Below are 19625 nucleotides of genomic sequence, written 5' to 3' on the forward strand. Positions count from 1 at the left end.
ACAACCAGTACAGTCAACCCAGGAAAATCTTCTTCAATTATATTCTGTCGTGACTCAAAAGGTTCCAACTCCAGCGGGCTGAGGGAGGGGATTACTGTGTGAACCTGGACAAAATGCACGTGTTACAAAGCAGCACAACTTAAGCAATGTTCTAGGCAGTACAACATTATCTTCAACTTCACTGGATATAAAGAAATTAATGCCAATATGCTAATGAATTCAATTTCATCGTCCCCGCCTCAGAAATCTGAGAAATAAATGTTAGAAATGACTTTATAGGCATGCAAACTACAGAAGCATACCTAAATATATGAATGCACATATTAAATTTAAACCAAAGAGCGTGCTGACCTAGAAATGTCCTTCCCCCATTGCGTCCGGGAAAGTTCCGAAGCCAGAGGACCAGTCTACCCTCGGCACACAGGAAGCCTCTGACTTCTGGTTTCATCTTTTCCTTCCATTGCTTAGTACCCATCTGCTGCATCTCAATTACCCTTAAAGTGAGGTTTTTAGATTCATTCTTTGACAAACTGAATTGGAAAACACTGAAAACAAACATATTATTCTTTCAAAACACCGATCCCCTAATTCACTTTCGATTTTCATTCGTGCCCACCGATTAGCAGCTTCGGGGGGTGGGGGGAGAGGGAGAAGAGAAGCAAAGGAGAAAGGGAAGAAAAACTGATTCGTTAGAGAATTAAATTATTTAATCTTTTTTATTACTTGACCTACCATTAAGACAATCTATATAACAACAAGAAGAGGGTATATTAGCACACACAGTATAATCAGGCTAGTGACCAGGAAACAATACAAAATGGTCCTTTGGCCATCTATGCTTTCTAGAGCAGTGGAGTTCATAAATCCACTTACCAAGCCCAGAAATAATGACTTCTAAAGCCCTGAATATCCACTGAGACAAATGATGCCAATCGTGATTTCTCACATAGACTGCACAAAGATAAAGCTTTAAATGTGATCATGTTTAAATTCAGAATTAAATTTTCTTAGATTAAAAACTACAAAAGGGAGTAAACAGCAAAGCCAAATGACTTAAGAACAAAACTCATTTAGAAAGCATTGTTATGAATCTAAATATACATGAGCATGATTATATACATATATGAAACTGCAAATTTATGGCATTCTAAATAATTTAGTTAAGTACAGTTTTGGCATTTAAACAAAGATCAAATCAAGCTTTAAGCTAATAAGAACATAATTTTTATTTTTAATCTTTTAAATATAAAAAGCTAAACACAAAATACAGACCAGAAAATCCTCATTTAGTAAAGATCATTTTGAAAAATAAAAAATTTGAAATAGGTGGCTTTCTATCCCACACTAAAATGTAAATAAAATCTCTTTCCCAGATTTATACTCCAAACTTAGTAACAACCCAAAAGCTGTTCAAATCTATGAAAACAATTTACCATGACCAATTTAAATTACCTGGGAAAGGGGAAGGAGAGGGGATTAAAACTCAGAGCCAGATGCACACAGATGGAAAAAACGCTTGCAGTCACCCCCAATATAACCCTATATACTATATAAATCACAATGCAAATAAAAGTGCCTACATTATGGAACTGTGAAATTTTGTTTCAAAAAATAACAATAATAAAAATAAACAGTTGGGTATCATTGGTGCACATGGAATAATGTAACAACACATAACCTTGATAAGGCTGGAAAATACTGAAATACAGTTAAGACTCAAAACACACGTTTACACAAAAAACTCTGCCAGAGAAGTAAGGTGGTAGATAGGAAAGCAGAACTTTTCAGTACGATGGCCTTTTAGACCAATTTGAAACACAGACACATCCTACCCCGCCCCCCAACCCACCATAAATTCTAGTTGATGTGAAAAGGGGAGGAAAGGTTAAAGCAAAGTAAAAAACCTCTTCCCAAACCTCCCGCCCCAGTGAACTGAGTGGGGCAAAGCTCCCAACGCTGAACTCTGTCCCCCTGCCATTTCTCCCTTCAGCAATCCCACCTCCATTTTCGGTTACGACATTCAGTCTGTCTATTCCCAGTAAATCCAATCTCCTGGAATCAGTGCTTAAAGAGCATAAGAGATCATTACCCTGGACTCAACTGAAGGATATACATTAACCAAAACCTCTAAGTTAACAACCGAGAGTGCAGACCTCAAATTCTTATTCTCAATTCGGCATCTGATGATCAACGTTTGGCACTAGCTGGGTAAATGACGGTGGAATCAGAATCTGTGAGCTGAGGCAGATGCAGTTAAGTCATTACCCAATATTTGCAGCTTATGATTTGGTGTGAACCTTAAAAGGCAGGTAGGTATAGATAGCCACACCTCAACATACTTTAGAATTGGAGAGGAAACATTAAGAACAAGATATAAACAAAACCAGGCAAAGTCGCTTGACAAATAAAAATTCTTGTTAAAAAGAAAAAGAACTGAACAGATCATTTCCACCTGATAATTAGCAAAAATGGGCATTTTTTCCCCCCCTTAAACTAGTTTAAATACAGGCAGATGTCTTTCTACTACACTAAGATTTTTCTATATCTGTTTTTCCTAATCCTCAGAGCTTAATGAGAAATCGTTTATTCTATAAAGAAATATAGCATATGTGGCCACAGTCTAGAATCTGCTTCTGATAACAGGAAACTTCTGTCACTTGAAAGGCAATCTTGCACGGTTACGTCACGACTCTACGGTAACTCACGTGGCGCAGGGTCTGCCCTCACCAGGAAGCACGGCACGCGCGGCCCAGGGCGGACACTAACACTGCACAGAGAGAAGCAGGAACAGCCAAGTCTCCACAGAACTCTTTCTATTTATTTAACTGTGTACGAGCACTCAGTTAATGCTCCAAAATAAAAACGGTGCAATAAGAGCAACTTTTAACAGAAACCGACAAGAAGCTGCGATGCCAGTGGCCACGTGGCGCTGCAAAGAGGGGCCAGAGAGCAGTCTGCGTGGGGAAGCCTGGCCAGGGAGAGGCGGAAGGGAGGCACGGGAAGCGGCTTTCAGACGGACAGGGACACAAAACTGTTGTACTGCTGGATGTTCCGCTTGAGGATGTCCGAGCACGGGCCAAGAACACGTTCAAACCTCGGGCGGTCCAGCTTGACGCACTTCAGCGGGCCACGGGCAACCACGGTGGCGGCGCGAGGACGATTCATCAGCAGCGCGATTTCGCCTGGAGGAGGGGAAAGGGCTGAGAGTAGGCTAGCTCCCTCAGCAACATCTTCTGAGGGGCGCCCTCCGGGGAAAAGAAAACCCGTATTTTTCCTCCTAGTAACTCAGTACAGGCCACACTACATCTGCACCTCAGGAAAAAACCAACTGGCAGATATGAGACAATCAATAACTTAATTATTAACTGAGTCAAGGTCAAAATCTCACACTACTTCTCTGAGAGCCGAAAAACTAAAATAAAAAATAAAATTCAGGAGAAGAAAAGACAAGATTATGAAAGACTGTGATAGCTCACTGAGAAGTGACTTACAGAAACTACGTGTTTATTGTGAGGAAATCCACATACCAAAATAATCAGAAGGCCCCAATCTTCCCACTTCAACAAATTCTTCATTTTCTGAACGACGCTGCAGCACAGCAGCTGAACCCTATAACAAAATCACCAAAACGCAAAACGCATTAATACTTTCAAATCCTGGGTGGCATTTTAAATATCTTATGCAATTTTAGCTACTCTGCAAAAAAAAAAAAAAAAAAAGGACTCAGCAGTTATTTCAAATCCTCTGCGTTCATGTGATAAAAGGTAATTGAAAAGAGTCACTACAGGCTTGGTCCTTATGTACCCCAGCAGTTCCTGCTAGGAGGTACTTGTCATCACGCCGCGGTACTTCGAGGGTTCAGACGCAGGTTAGCAAACTGCAGAAGGGCCAAATCCAAGCTCACTGCTTTTATAAATAAAATTTTATAGGAACAATACACCAATTCATTTAGATACCGTCCATGGCTGCTTTCCCACTACGACAAGAGTGGAGTCTGCAGCAGAAACACTATGGCTCATAAATGCCTAAATCAGTTACTGTCTGGCCCTTTACAGAAAGAGTTCCTCGACCCCTGGTTTAAACAACACCGATTAGCATCTACTGAGCCCCATTCACAGCGAATCTGCTCTGTGGATCTCCTTGGCTGGCAAGAGTATCTGCTATACATTTCCACGGATTGTGACGATATAAAACATGGTAACATTTAGAATTTAAATACCTGCCTTTGATCCTTGTTTGCCAAATTAGCCCAAATGCATGATTTTAACAAGAACGGTGCAGTACATCACAGCCTGTGTGCTAAATGGCTGAGTTCTGTTTGGCTTCTGTGAGGAGAATTAATTCGAGTAGGTCAGAATTCGGCTATTACTTCATGCAAAGCCCTCATTTAAAATGTGGTGGCCTGGCCGAAAACCAAACAACGACATTTCAAAGGGAATGATCATTTTTAAATAAGACTGTTTATCTTAAGAACGGCAGCTGTAAACGAGAACTGGTGTCCCCCTTATTCCCCGGCCGGTGCTGCCCGTCTTCACCTCTAAAATAATGAAGAACTCATCTCCCGGCTCCCCCTGCACCACAATCTTCTGCCCGTCTTCAAACTGCACTGGTTCCAACGCATCCGCTACCGTGAGACGCTCCCACTTGTCCAGAGATTCTAAAAGGCACGAATCAAAAGAATTTCTCTGCATTATTTGGTATTGCTAAAAATCTCAAAACAAAAGGTATAAAGAAGTCAACCAAAATACTCTAGTAGTGGCTCTAATCCAACATGGCACCCGTCTTCAACTACCTCTCGTCTCACCAAGATCCTCCTGTTACTTACAGATGACCCTAGAGCTTTCTTTCAGTAGCCCAGTGGCCAGGTTAACCTATACCAACTGCATCCGATGGTACAGGGATAAGAAAAATGTAATCGTTAAGTATTCCTAAAGACTGCCATCAATGCAAATCGAACCTACAATTACAGGACCCAAAAGTAATAGTTCCAGAGATTAAGAGAAATAATTTATCAATTTAAATCCTCAGTAGAATTTATTTACAAAACCAACAAGAGTAACTAGAAAATAACTTTTGTTCCCAAAGGCCAAACTAACACCCAAGACACTAAACAAATGTAACCATTTCAGAGAAAGGACAAATAAGGGCAAAAAAGTCAATTCACTATAACAAAGCAACGACTCAAGACTATATTACCTTATAAAAATTGCCATTTCCCCTCCCAATGAAGAACAGCTTGTAATAATGTCTCTAAGTCCACATAACAAAATATGTAGAAATGCCTCCAATTACCCTACTTTACTCTAAATTCCCCCACACTTCTAGCATTTTTTCAGAGAAAGCAAGCAAATGACACCTTTTCTTTCTACAGAGGAAGTGCATTCTTGGAAATACTCACTTTCCTGAACCAATAAACTCACTGATGGAGCAACAGAGAAACAAGTCCCAGGGGGAATGACTGTGAAAGTCCACACTCAGGAGAACACTTCCAGTCTTTCTGTCTCTCCAGGAGCAATAAGTAACACTTATTTCTAATTTAGAGGTCTGTCATATACTAGCAAATTAAACACACTTTAAAATTACTTCTAACTTAGTCAAACTTCAACTCTGCATTCCATGTGGCTTTTGTTACCCTTAAAAAAAGAAAAAGAGTTGATAACTGGAGTAATCTTTATGAAATACAATCAGTTTCCTTAAGCATTACTAACACTTCAATTTAACAATTCTCCATGCAATCTTCCAAAACTTACCTAAAATAGACACTTTACTAAGAAACTCCTCATACATCTTACGCTTTCTCAGCGTGCTTCCCTATAAATGAAAAAAGAAAGTGTAATTCACATAATGCTGTGGAGTAAGAAATACTGTTTCAAGTAAATGAACAACAACAACAGAGAAGTCAAAGCTTGCTGCTGCTGCTTGATACATGATTGTTTTCTTCCTGTTGAAGATGGTAAGCCCTCTGTTCAGTTCAATCAAAAGCTCTTAGTAACTTGCTCCTAAAAGAAACACCACATATATGCCCAAAGAATTCACGAATTAGTGAAATGTCAAAAAAGCAAACAATCAGTTCTCCAAAAAAAAACAAAACAAAAAACCAAAAACCCAAGTAATATATGTGACTACGGCTGAATATATTTCCAGCCCAGGGTCCTTTTCCACAACCCCGATCCTCCAAAGGAAGGAAGGATATACAACTGCTACCATATAAACAACATCCCACCCTGACAAAAAAAAGTGCCGTAACCCCAAACTAAACCAAGATGTCTTATCTGCAAGGTTTGCTAAATATATCTGGGGGACAGAAAGGGAGAAACACACAGTTCCTCTATAATAAACATCCCTTACACAGTAAACTGCCTTGGCAATTTATATACTTATAAATATGTATATATAATATGTATTTATATTATTTAATATTTATTATATAATATGTATCTATTACATATACATAAGTATATACACAATAGATATACATTATCTCCATCCCCCAGTACAGAAAATTTTCTAAGTACGTATTTAATATTTATTATATAATATGTATCTATTACATATACATAAGTATATACACAATAGATATACATATCTCCATCCCCCCAGCAGAGAAAATTTTCTAAGTACGTCCAACCGCGTACTGTCAAATAGCCAAACATGTAATACACAAATTTAAGAAAGCCATTTAAGATGACTAATGCCATTTACTGGGACTTAAACACCCAAGTTACTCCATAAATTTGTCAGAAAGTTCTCATAGAGTCTAATTACATCAGCAGAACGTTCCAATGGTTTTACTACTTCGTTTATTCCTTTACAGTGAGAGGGGACATGAAACCTGCATCACCGCTAACCTCCTTTCCATTTAGAGAAGCTGATCGCTTCTGAGTGGGCTTCAATAACGTCATGCACTCGGAAGCAGCACCTCTCAGGCCGACTGTAATGTGTAAAGATCAGCTAAGGGAAGATGCACTGACTGACGAATGGAGAGATTCCCAAACATAAGCTGACCACTGCGTATACACCACATTTGCTTCCCATGTTATTTCTGGCCAAAGCTTTGTTCTAAAATATCACTGTCTCAAACAGTATAATGAATAATGCTAAGTTGGGCTTAATACAAGCATTCAATCGTTAAAAGTAAACAATATTCTCATTTTAATGTGGTGATGCTATTTAAACATTAGTTACACAGTCTGGATTGTGAGCCACACTCCAAAACCCATGTATCTTACCATAAGGATTCTTCTATAGCTGTCTCGGTCGATACCCCACAATTTCACATTTGTCTTTGCCTTGACAGTGGCTGCTCTAGGTGTTCCATAAATCAAAGCGAGTTCCCCAAAGCTCCCTCCTTCCCCAACACTGGTTGCCCACTCATTGTTGACATAGACCTAAAATACAAAAGCATTGTTTTTTTCTACACAGACAAATACGTAAGTATTAATAAACCTGCAAACCTTTTTAAGAGGTCAGAATCCTGAACTTTGTTTTAAAAAATAAAATGTGTTACATTTTCGGTACACAACGGAGCAAAACAGCTGACTTCTGACAACGAGTTAAGTAAGTTCAGAGTGTCTGTAATTTACCTAGTTTAATTATCTGATAAGAAAAAGGTCCTCTGTAAGGATGACCAGGGCAAAAAGAGTGAACTAAGCATTAATATTAACCATATGTGTTTACAGAGCACTGTGCCAGGCACTGGGCTAAGCAGCATTTTACCTGCAGGGGGTACCGAGTTTTCTAATGATCTTATGGGAGCAACAAGACTTCCAGAACCAAGAAAGCTGTGCCAAGTCTCCCAGCTCACGACCGGTCCAGACTCTCCCTGACACCTGTCTTATTCCACAGCACACACAAGCGCCTTAACCACTAATCTGGCAGAAGTTCTGAACTGTAGGTCTAGCTAAAGAAATTACCTTTAGAAAGTATCTGTGTCAGTAAAATATCTGGCAAAAGGAATCGAACATACAAGGATGTAATAGCCCTTCAGAAACTCTTAGAAGCAATAAATATCAACCAGTTGACTTTTAAGATTATCAACATATTTTTGCAATTATTAAATCTTACATCCATCTCTCCTTGATCAATCACATAGAAGTTATCCCCTTCATCACCTAAAAGCGAGGAGAGTAAAAAAAGTTAGAAGCATATTAATTAAAGAAGCACAAATCAAACCAAATTAATGTAAAATAATGAACTTATGTTAGAGAGGTGCTGTGAGAGAAAAGAGTATATTACAAATTAACAGAACCTTTCAAGAAAAAAAGTCCAGCAATTTATTTTAAAAGTCATAAAACTGATCGAGTTTTTAGTCATCTTGTGGTGAAGAATGCCTCTGAAAAAAAAAAAAAAAGCCACTTGTGTGTACAAAGGCACTAAACACTACATCACCTATAACAACAAAACAAGAAACAACTCAAATAGTAAGCAACAAATATCAGATTGTCACTAAACAAGAAAATGTATGGATTATGAAGACCCATGAAAATATCGAGAGTAAATAAGAAAGGAAAAAAGAGAGGACACCAAAAGATGAGATCCATGTTACTTATATGTGGTCAAAAAAGGCAAGCATCAGTAGAAGGCATAGAACCTTATAAAGAGACGGGCTAGATGATGAAGAATATTAAGTGTTTTGCTTATTTTCTACTTTATTTTACTTTGTAAGTGGTTAATAATCAATATAAAGGATATATGAAATAAGTGAGGTTCTGGAATTCCATACAAAGTAAAAATGCATGAATTCCCTTTAACAGTTACCATAAACAAAACTATATCAGATGTTAGGGAAATATTAGTCCCTTAGGCAAAGTGTGCCTTTTAGCTCAGAAGATTTTAATTAAAAGAAATAAGAAAATCCAGTGGTATAACAGAAGGAAAATGGTAGGCTTAAAGAGGAAAACAAACTTCAATAATAATAGTGCGTGCCATAAAAGCAGCAACCCTTACCTTGCTGAATAACAGTCTCTCCAGCAATAAAGGAAACCGGAAACATGGCATCAAAAATATCACTGCAAGGGAGAGAAGGCCTCGCGTTACATTTCATGTGCTGCTTCTGTGGATTTCAAACATTAACCTTAGAATTAAAGCTCCCAGATTTTCAGCCTGGATTGTTATCAGGTGAACAATTACTAAGAGCCTTAAAACTTGCAACAGTGATGAGACTAGTTTGGGACACCAGCTGTACTGGAGAAATAGTATAACAAAGTACCGGTACCTACCTTCTCTCATTATCATCAAGATGTGAAAACAGTACATTCTTTTCAATGGCTTTGGCCAAAGCAGCCATTGTCTTATAATCTTTTGGAATAACCTAAGAAAGAACAGAAAGGCAAAATGACAATTCCATAAAGCAAGACCACTTCATGCTTGCAACCTAAATTACAATGAAATGTCAAGCTACATCACGGTATTTAAACAAAGCTGCTCTGAGTGAAACATTTTCAACATAACACTCTCACACTGTCTTTGATCCACAAAGTACTCAACAAATATTGACTCAATAATCCTCTTTGCCTACATCTAGGCCTGTATTTAAAGGCTAGTATTTGGTTCCTAGTCAACAACTAAAGGAACAAACCAAAATCACCTTGCCCAAGGTGATTAGTGAGGCAAAACTAAGCATTTTATGACAACTGGTCATTTTCTAAACTGTGATCACGTACTGTTAGTCTCACAACCTCTTGCGAGCACAATTCTCTTCCCCCTTCAGGCTAACAGCATAACTCGAAATGGCAGACTGGCTCTAAGAGCCAACTGAGACAAATGACGCTTGTGGGGTAAAAGGTTAAAAGCCGCAACATGAATTACAGGATGTCAAGAAACTGACACCATGATTCAAGAGAAAAAGGAGTACTGCCTGCTCTTCTACTGTAAAACAACAACATGCAAAAGAAAACCCCCAAAACTCACTTAGGCACTGTTTTATAATTACTGTTAGTTATTTCCTCTGATGGCATGTTGTTACAGAAACCTGTTCCCCAAGTACCCAGGAACTGTACAGAATGGAGTACGATCCATCCTCTTCGTGTTTTACTACTCGAAATAGTGCACGCATTCATCAAAGGAGACTGGATGACTGCCACGTGGGTCCCAAAACCATCTCCTCAGTGTTCAGGTATCAAAACTACCTTCCTAACGTAGGATGCGGCATCTTCCTCCGTGTAGACCTCGGCGCTGATGGCACCTCGTCGCCTCCGGCCCTTTACCACCGGGTTGGGTGGAGGAGGAGAGATTTCATCCTCCCTCGAGTCTGCACGAGAGCTTGCTTTCTGCAGATTCTGGATCTGTTTTGCCTCCTCCTGAAAAAAAAAAAATTATAAGTTTATAAAATGAGACCCTTCAGCATGGTATTCTTCAGCTGGTATTCTCATACTCCAATGACGGTCCTTCTCAGTCACTTCAGATCTCTCCCTCTATTACCAAGGTGAAAGTTAAGGGGCAAAGGTCAATTACAAATGGGGGGGGGGGGGAATGGAGAGTCAAGCTTGAAAAGAAATACTCTGAAAGGACTTTACTGTTTCTCAGAGGGTAACAGATGCTATATTCATTAATGAACAAAAGCCACTGGTACAGGGCACGTAACATGCAAATAAAAAATTATATACTCATTATGATAATATACCGACAATGATTTGTAATGCACTCAACAGCAATGAACTGCAAAACAAAAGGCTGGGAAATTCGTGTGAGATCCCTGCCCCGCCCAAGAATGCCATCTAGGAATAATCACTCAGGCATAGCAAAGTGATAGAAGAATGTCTAGATTACTGGGTTACTCCATTAATTCAATATGTATTCTCCGGATCTGCCACGCCAAGTCTACACTAGGCAAGGGGAATATAAAAACCAATAGGAGGGCTTCCCTGGTGGCGCAGTGGTTAAGAATCCGCCTGCCAATGCAGGAGACACGGGTTCGAGCCCTGGTCCGGGAAGATCCCACATGCCGCGGAGCAACTAAGCCCGTGTGCCACAACTACTGAGCCTGTGCTCTAGAGCCTTCGAGCCACAGCTACTGAAGCCCACGCACCTAGAGCCCGGGCTCCGCAACAACAGAAGCCGCCACAATGAGAAGCCCGCGCACCGCAACGAAGACCCAACGCAGCCATAAATAAATAAATACATAAATTTATTAAAAAAAAAAAACCAATAGGAGAGAGTCCTGAGCCTGTGGAGCTCACATTCTAGCTGGAGTCTCAGGTATAAACAAATAATAAAATGTGATGGTAACCTAGAATTTAACTAAGATCGGCTGTAACAATACTTCTCCTAACAGAGCTGGAAGCATTCTTTATGGTCAAGGTTGACACTTGAAGTTAAAACAAAAAAAAGTTTACCCACTTTTAAAAACTTATTAAACCAATCCGTTTAAAAGTGATATCAACTACTTAACGTTCTTATTTTTCAGATCTAGGGCCTTAAAAAGAAATTCCTCTCAGGTCTTCAGTAAAGAATGAGTTATGCCTGACGTAAAATCAGAATGAAAAAAGCCAAGAATGGTGAGCTATTTACATTCTCATTCATCTGACTCACTCTCCATTATTTTTCTAAGCCGTCTTTCAAATTCTAAATGAACTCAGCATTTACTATTTCTGAAAATTTTTTGATAAAAAAGAAACTAAAGAGCTGCCTACTTTTTCTCCTCCATGGTACTCGGCTCTGCATTTGGCATCAAGACAAATAAAAGAACATATAAACGCAGCAAGAAAAGTCTAGAACGATAACAATCAAGGCATTAATAGTGTTTATCTCTATTACAGACTCATGCTTGATTTTTATTTTTTTATTTTTTGGAGGGAGGAATTGGCTTTATTTTTCTCACTTCTCTAGATTTTCTAATTTTCAATTAAAAACACAGTAAGAAAAGCCTATAACAAAAACGACTTTAATATATTTGCATATTTAGTTACAAATGCACTTACCTGTTGACCAAATAATCCAGTAAGTCTACTGCCAGGAATTCATTCTAAAATATGCATGTGTGTGAAATGACAGATATACAAAGTTATTTATTGTATCATTGCTTTTAATAGTAAAACACTGGAAACCACCAAAACGGTCGTCAACGTGGTGATTAAATAAACTGCAGTACATCCGTACAACGGAATACCACGCACATGCGGGATGAGAACGTGCTGGATACGAATCTGTAAGTGCCCATATACTGTCCCTGGAACACAGGCTGCACTCTAGGAAGACAACGGAGTGGGAAAAAGACTTTTTACTGTCATATCCTTTTGCACCTGCAGAATTTTGAACCATGTGCCAATATAGAACCATTTTTTTTTAAAAATACATTTTTAAAGAAAACCCACTTCATTTTCATTCTGGTAATTCCAGTAAACACGTAAGGTTTTCCCATTCCATAGTAACAGAGAACTTTAAAACTCAAGTCTCCCCAAAGTCTAAAGTTCAAGAGTATAAATGAAAACACAAATTCTACCCCCAAAATCTGTCACTGATATTTCACAAAAATTTCATGTAAAGTTTCACAAGTAATATCTCATTTGGAACTGTCTTCTATCTAACTGAATTTTTAAGACAATTTTGAAGTACCAAAAGCATTTTGATTTTAACACTGTTCCATGGGTTTTCATCTTTAATAGCAGTCAGCTAGAACCTAATCCTGATGACTCAGAGCCATCACTGAGATCACCGATTTCTATTATACATTTTTACGCCCGTTTTCTTGCTGTTGTCATTCATTCTTCGGTCAGTCTCCTCCTTCCTCAGTTCTCTCACTTATTAAAACAAAAACAGACAAAAGAACCCCTCCCAGTCCACTTACTGTCAATACATCCTCGAGTATTAAGCTCCGATGCTGTGCCCACCGCTTACTTAATATGCTTTCAACCATCACTATTTGTCCCCTCCCTGCCCCTGCCGTTCCATTTTTCCCTGTAGGGGAAGTACACGTCCCGTCGTCCCGCGGACTTGGGGCTTGGTACGTGGCTTGTCTCGCCACACCGTGTCCTCTTGTAAGATCTGACCCCGGCCCCTGCAGCATCTGATCCCCCTCCGCCTTGAGAACAGCGTGCTTTACATATGGCTGCTCCTTCCACTCGACCCCAGAGCAAGACACATGGAGCCAAGGAGAGAAGATGGGTTGAGCCCACAAGAGCTGCACATGACCAAGAAATTAGGACTCCTGTAGTAAATGACTGAAATTTGGGGGTCGTAGGGTACTGCAACGTAAAGCTACTACCCTGTATGACCACAGCCAAGTTACTTGATTTCTCTTAGTTTTACCTGCTACCTCTGTAAAATGGTGATGATCATCAACCTCACACATCTGGAATAATGAGTATGTATGTAGGTATGTAAAGTGCTCGCACAGTACCTGGCACACAGAAGACACTCCATGGTCAGAGCTATTAAAATTCCTCTGATCTATCAGACAGGGAGGTTCTAATAAATATATGCAGAAAAGAGGATTCAAATTACAGGTAACAGTCTGAAATAAAACGCACAAGCTTTCAATGGAGTTTTTTGGTGCACTTCTTATTGAGCAGTTGAGGGTAGCAGAAACATGGCCCCTGGTTAACATAGGGAAAGAGGTGACAAGAGTGTGACCATATTTTCACACATAAAACCTAACACCTAATGCACAGAACAATGACCTGTTGAAAAGTCGAAAACCTAGTTACTTGAAAGTCCAGATATTTACATTCAACCCTGGCTAAAGGAATGTATGCAAGTGAACAAAGATCCTTGAATTATAGGAAAAAGTGTCAAGCTGTGACTTTTATTAAAAGGCAAAGAAGCCAACACACATTAAATTAAAAAATCCCACGTGCAAAGAAACTACTTTAATGATCATTTCTTGTCTTCCCCTTGGTCAGTGCTTCAACAGGGCCATGAGAGCACAGGCTCTGAGATGAGCGCCACACACTCAACACTCCCTATAAAAAGACACGCCCTTCACGTCTCACCAACCTCACCCCTCATCAGACGGCTTCTACTGATGTCCAGAGGGAAGAGGGATCACCTTACAGTGACCAATTTCAGAACCAGGTCTCCAGGAACACGCTTCACTTCAAAACAGGGAAGGCCCACAGCAGCCTGGCGCTACAGTATTTCACTATCAGGAAACTGCTTAAATGAGAGAAAACCAGACTTTCTACCACAATTCCAAGACAGCAAGGCTACATTCATTGGGACTGGTTAGTTTTTTGTTGTTGTTGTTTTTGATTACTCTAATCACGGTACTAGACACCAATTTCAACAAACAGCTTTTCAAGAAAACAGTAGAAAATTCCTGATCATTGAGCCACCCAAACATTTTTTAAACATTAGTAAAACAGACTCTTTTACTAGTAAGTTATGCTGGTTAAGAAACTGTCCAAACCAGTGGGATACATTACAAATATTTCTGCAATACAATTAGATAATTAACAATCATATACCTAAGAAAATGCTTCCTAACTGGTTCACAATCATTATGAACCACATCAAAACTTCAATATGCTTAAGAAAACCTGTAAATTTATCTCGCTGAATTTCAGAAGTAAATCAAACAAACTACTCAAAACATTTAACAATCCAAACTTTCTCATTCATCATTTTTTGAGGGAAGTGAACTGAAGCATCGACCTTGATGAAAAATGATCATTTTGCTTAGAAAAGCACACACCACATGCTTAGGTCCCACTGACATACACAGAATGAGGATGAACAACAACGACTAAGAACTGCACTAATTTTTTTTCAAGAGGAAACAAGTCCTGACCAAATCTGTAAAATTTTGACAACCGTCAATCTTGATCTCTCTGCTCTAGAGTCGATTCACCTGAGACATATTCTACAGTAAAACACACTTCACTAATTCAGAGTTTCTGAAATATCAGTCACAAGCTAGACTCAACTGTTTCATTACAGTGATTTCAAAAGGTGGGATAAAACTTACAAGTTCACTTGCTTTGCTGAATAAAAAAGCATTAAATGCTTTCAAGTACTGTAGAATTTCTCACTTCATACCACTGCTGTACTACTTTTTAAAAAATTTTTACTGGAGTATAGCTGATTTACAATGTTGTGTTAGTTTCTGCTGTACAGTGCCGCACTACTTCTCATCAACTGTATCTAGTCAGTTATTTCATTTAGTCAGTTTTCTGTACTAATTAAAATAGTTACAAGGAACTATGTTTGGAAAACGAAAACCTGTTAGCCAAGTAAACTCAGCATACAGATTGGTTTTGATAAATTCTACTGATTACAAAGTTAAAAATTACTTCAAGTGCGTTAACTACATTTCTTTTCTGAAGTTCTATTTTAGATGATGATGATGATTATAAATTATTATTCGGTCAGAATTCCTTTTCTTCCAAGAGATACAAATCAGCGACACGCTACAGCATCCCCTGTAACAATCGTCAGGGTCATCTCATGCTCTGCCCCATTTATTTTTACCTTCTCCAGCCGCTCGAAGTATTCCCTGAGGAATGCCATGGGCCTCTCGGGCCGCGCGGTGCACAGCTGCACGATGGAGTCCTTGAGCAGGGCCTGGATGTCGTGCTTCTGCACGTACAGCTCGCACTCCCGGAGGCTGCGCTCCTCCTCGCTGGCGGTGCTGCCAGACGCCATGGCTCGCTATGGGGAAAACACACAGACGCCTGTGAAAACTGTTTACAAAGAGCACATGTCAATTTGGCCTTTGACCTAACAAATTCACTAGGCAACTGATTCACAAGGATTTCTTTCTAAGCAGATTTTTTTTTAAACAGGGAGGTGAGGCCTAGGGAGTCAAGTATGTACAGAAATAGCATTCTCTCAAAGTAGTGTTTCACTGAGGTCCTGCTGCACAGGATCTAGGCTCTGCAGGCAGCAACAGTGAGAAGAACCTCAGCTCCCGGGAGGAAGTATGAGCCACTTATCCCCGGCAGAGGCGGGGTGCTGAGGCGTCAGGCCCTTAAGGGAATTTCATTCAATTCTCCTCCTACAAAAGAAATCATGATGCCGTGCGAAGTGTGTACATGGCAAACGGGACAGAGAATTACAAGGGCACACAAGTCAGCTCTAAGTGAAAGCAAGAAAGCACAAGACAGAACATCTGACATTCCCTATACGTAACCCGGATCCCAGGGGAGTGTCCTAATCTCACCCAGCCAACCACTGGAGCAAAGGCTCTGGTTAGCCAACTAGCGCAATCGACATTTTTTAAAACACAAAAGAAACCCCAGATGAGTTATAAAAGCAACTTTTAATCCTAGACTCTTTTTACCAGATTCCAGCTCTAGATGATAACACACTTACCCACTAGTAAGAGGGCAAATCCTTAATAGAAAAAAAAAAAAAAAAAACCACATAAACAAAAAACACCTTACCAAGTAAACGATAAAAGATTTGGACAGAAAAAAAAACATTTTATTCATCTGGACAGGAAAATGTTAAAACATTAAGTTTTAAACTCACATGAAGACTCAATAGATAAAACTGCATTTAGTGAATTTTAGACGGTTCAAACTACCTCGATGTGAAGTAAAATAAACAAATACAAGAATGGGCAGCTAACCTTACCCTGGAATTAAAAGCTTACTAATTTAACAAAAGAGCCATAAACTGTTTTCCTTTCAACTCCTAATTATTAAGTAATTAAGATTAGAAGATAAAAGTGAGGTCTCCTCCACTTTGCAACTAAATTCAATACTAATTGGTCTTTTCCAAATATAATGCACACAAAACCATTGCGATGACACCGTAAATTTCAAAGGAGAAAGAATCAGCAGGGTAAAGAGCTACCGTGCTGTCAGGCATCTTGTTTTGACAACTTTCACGGTAAGGGTCAATAACCAGTAAACTAATTAACAGACCATGAGAAAGTCTGTAGCTCCCTGACAAGCACGTAAATTAGAGGCCACACAAAAAGACTCATGCTGCTACTTCAGAAATAAACACTCTAATACAAACACAAAAAACAAAACAAAACAAACACAAAAAAACACGTTACTTTCGGATAGATTTACACCAGCCTCTTTTCCAGCTCAGACAACCACATGAACTGAGCATCCACTTCAGTAGGATTTTCTGCATTTGAAAAAATACTGGACTGAAAGCCACCGAGAACAATGATCAATCAGATCTTTTTATGCTTCAAAACATTCAGATCCATCTCAGGAATATCAATACATGTATTCAACTGATCAGAGACATCATTCGAAGATCAGGTCTGTGGTAGAAATGCGAGAACTGGGGCTAAGCGGTGAGACTGGTTTGTTGTTTGCAACAATGTATTTAAAACACCGAAAGGAGGACACTGGAAATAAGGTAGCATATTAACATAAACGCCCCAGGACTGGCGCAGTCAGGTCACCGTGTGAACCCCGGAATATCCGTTTTTCACGGTCTTAATTTTTTAATCGAATATACCTAGATTAAGCCCGTCCTCGTACTTGGTTGTAAAAGCCTAACAATGTAGCTCCCCCCGCCCCCAATTATTTAACTGCTGCAAAACGTACACTGCATTGCCTCTCCTCCTAAGAAAACACTGAGATTCTTTCTTTCGTAAAGTCGGTTGTGACACAATTCCGTTTCAAAGGGATCACATGCGAGGCGCTATGTCAGACACCTTGAGAAACTCGCGGATTCAGGCCGCAGACCCTCAGACCAGCCAGGAGCCCTTCCCGGGGGTCATCCTCGGAGCACCGAGAAGACCCATCTCTCGGGCATCCCTCCGGCGGTGACGCCGTTCGGCGTCGCGCCTGCACTGAGCTGCCGGGGGAGGGGGGGCGGGTCACAGGTACCGCGCACGTTTCGGGGGCAAGGACACGGAAGTGCCCTTCACTCCACTTAGGCCACAGTCACGGCCACGAGCGGAAGGGAGGCCCATCCTGCATCCCGCTCTGCTCGGAAGGCCAAGGGGAGACCTGGGGGGCGGGGACCGGGAAAGGGGGGCAGGGGAGAGGGGACAGAAAGCCACGGAGCGGCCGGGCGACGACCACCGCGGGGGCAGGGCGACAATCCCGGGAAGGAAGCGGAAGCGCCCGCGGGAGAGGCCGGGGAGGAGGCCGGAGGGAGGAAAACGAGGACCGCCGGGTCCCCGGAGCAGCCGGAAAGGCCGGGGGGCGACGGCGGATTCCGGGGACATCTCGCCACCGTCCTTCAGGAGATGCGGGAGGGCGAGCGGGGAGGCCGCGGGGGCGGGGCGGCCGGAGCGGGCCCCGGGGGTCTGGGGGGCGCAGACCCGGGCCGGGGAGCGAGGCCCGCGGGAGGCCCTCTGGAGGCGCCGGGCCGGGAGACGCAGGGGGTGCGGCCGTCCCCCGCAGGTCGCTCTCCGCGACGCCATCTTGGATCGGCCCGGCGCCCCCAAACGGGCGGCTGGCGGCGAAGCTGGGCGCGCGGGGGCCCCCGCCGAGGCCTCTCACCTGCGGGCGGACGGCGGCGGGCTCGGACTGCGGTCGAGGCGGCGGCCGGCGGAGCTACCTCAGCGCTCCCCTCCCAGCCTGGATCCACTCGGCTACAGCTGCTCCGCGGCGGCTCCACCGGAAACGGCCGCGCCGCAGCCAATCAGCGCCCGGCTGCTGACGTCAATGCGCCTCGCTCTGGCCAGAGCCGTCGCCTTGGCAACCTTAAAGGGGCAGCGGCCCCGGGTCCTCCGCCGCCGTTCGTTGAAGGACCCTCACCCCTCCTCCGCCTAGAATGGTCCCTCTTCTACTCTTGTTTCCGTCCTGCCTCGTCCCTCGTCCGCAGTCCTCCTCGCGCTTGCCTCTGGTCTTCTCCTCACTGTCTCTAGCCCGGGGCTTCCCTCCTCTGTTCACCTGCCGCCCCTTACCTGTTCCAGTCTGGACGCCACAGGTCCTCTTTTTTCTCTCTGCTGCTCTTCGCTCGCTCTCCGCGCGGCTGTGGGCAGCTCCCCTCTCTCCTCCTCTCCTCTCTTCTCCCCACCCTCACTCCCACCTCCCTCGCCGCCTCCGCCTTTTCTCCCTGCCTTCAACCCCCGCCCCCCACCCAGGCCGACCCACGTGGGGCGTCTCGGATGACAGGTAGGCGACTCCGCCCCGTAGCCTCGGCCGGAGGGGGACGCGGGGCCGGGAAGGGGGAATTCCTGCCGCTTCCAAGCCCCGAGGAGGTGGCGGATCCGCGGCAGCTGCACCAGAGGCCGAGCGCGGGCGGATCCCGGGATGCGCACGCCCGCCGCGTATCCTGTGCTCGGCCAGCGCCGCGGCCTCCGGGCTCCGGGCCGCCATCCGGTCCAGGAAATCCGAGCCCTGCCAAGTGTCTGCTTGGCCAAGCGGGCCGCTCTCCCCTCCGGGGGTGCTGTCGCCAAGTGGAGGCCACACAGTCCCTATGGGCACAAAATGCTGGAAAGGACTTTGTCGGAGTCCAAGAGAGGCCTGAGTCCTTCTAGCTCCTGAAATGCCCCCATCCTCGCCCCGACCCCGCATAATGAGAAGTACAAAACGTGCAGGTGGGCACAAACCGTCTGTGACCACACGAGAAATCTCAACCGCCTGTAAAAACTGCCCTCATCGGGGATGATGGAGGGGAAGGCGGGGGAGCGACTTCTTTACTGCTTCAGCCATTTTTTTTTCCCATGCAAGTATCCGCCCGTGGAAGAGGAAAGGGGATGGGAGGCAGGGGACGCTTTCGGACATATGACGTCGCTAAATGAATAAAGAAGGCCCTTGGAACAC

The 19625-nt window shown here is 42.5% G+C and overlaps 1 protein-coding gene across 2 annotated transcripts; it reads right to left on the minus strand.

Moving 5' to 3' along the window:
• Positions 1–697: 697 nt before the first annotated feature.
• On the minus strand, positions 698–18867 carry PRKAR1A (protein kinase cAMP-dependent type I regulatory subunit alpha). Of its 2 annotated transcripts, none has more exons than XM_061175067.1 (11): positions 18764–18867; positions 15406–15585; positions 10128–10298; positions 9219–9310; positions 8947–9008; positions 8065–8111; positions 7230–7388; positions 5751–5811; positions 4536–4657; positions 3528–3609; positions 698–3182 (listed from the first exon to the last, which is right to left on the minus strand). In XM_061175067.1, the coding sequence occupies exons 2-11, from the start codon at positions 15577–15579 to the stop codon at positions 3010–3012; spliced, it is 1143 nt and encodes a 380-aa protein (XP_061031050.1). In that variant the 5' UTR covers positions 15580–15585; positions 18764–18867; the 3' UTR covers positions 698–3009. The 2 variants fall into 2 exon arrangements, with proteins under 2 accessions (XP_061031050.1, XP_061031049.1); XM_061175066.1 differs by lacking the exon at positions 18764–18867 and adding an exon at positions 18357–18507.
• Between the last annotated feature and the right edge of the window lie 758 nt (positions 18868–19625).

Source organism: Eubalaena glacialis, chromosome 19 (genome assembly GCF_028564815.1).
Source record: "Eubalaena glacialis isolate mEubGla1 chromosome 19, mEubGla1.1.hap2.+ XY, whole genome shotgun sequence".
Taxonomy (NCBI): Eukaryota; Metazoa; Chordata; class Mammalia; order Artiodactyla; family Balaenidae; genus Eubalaena; species Eubalaena glacialis.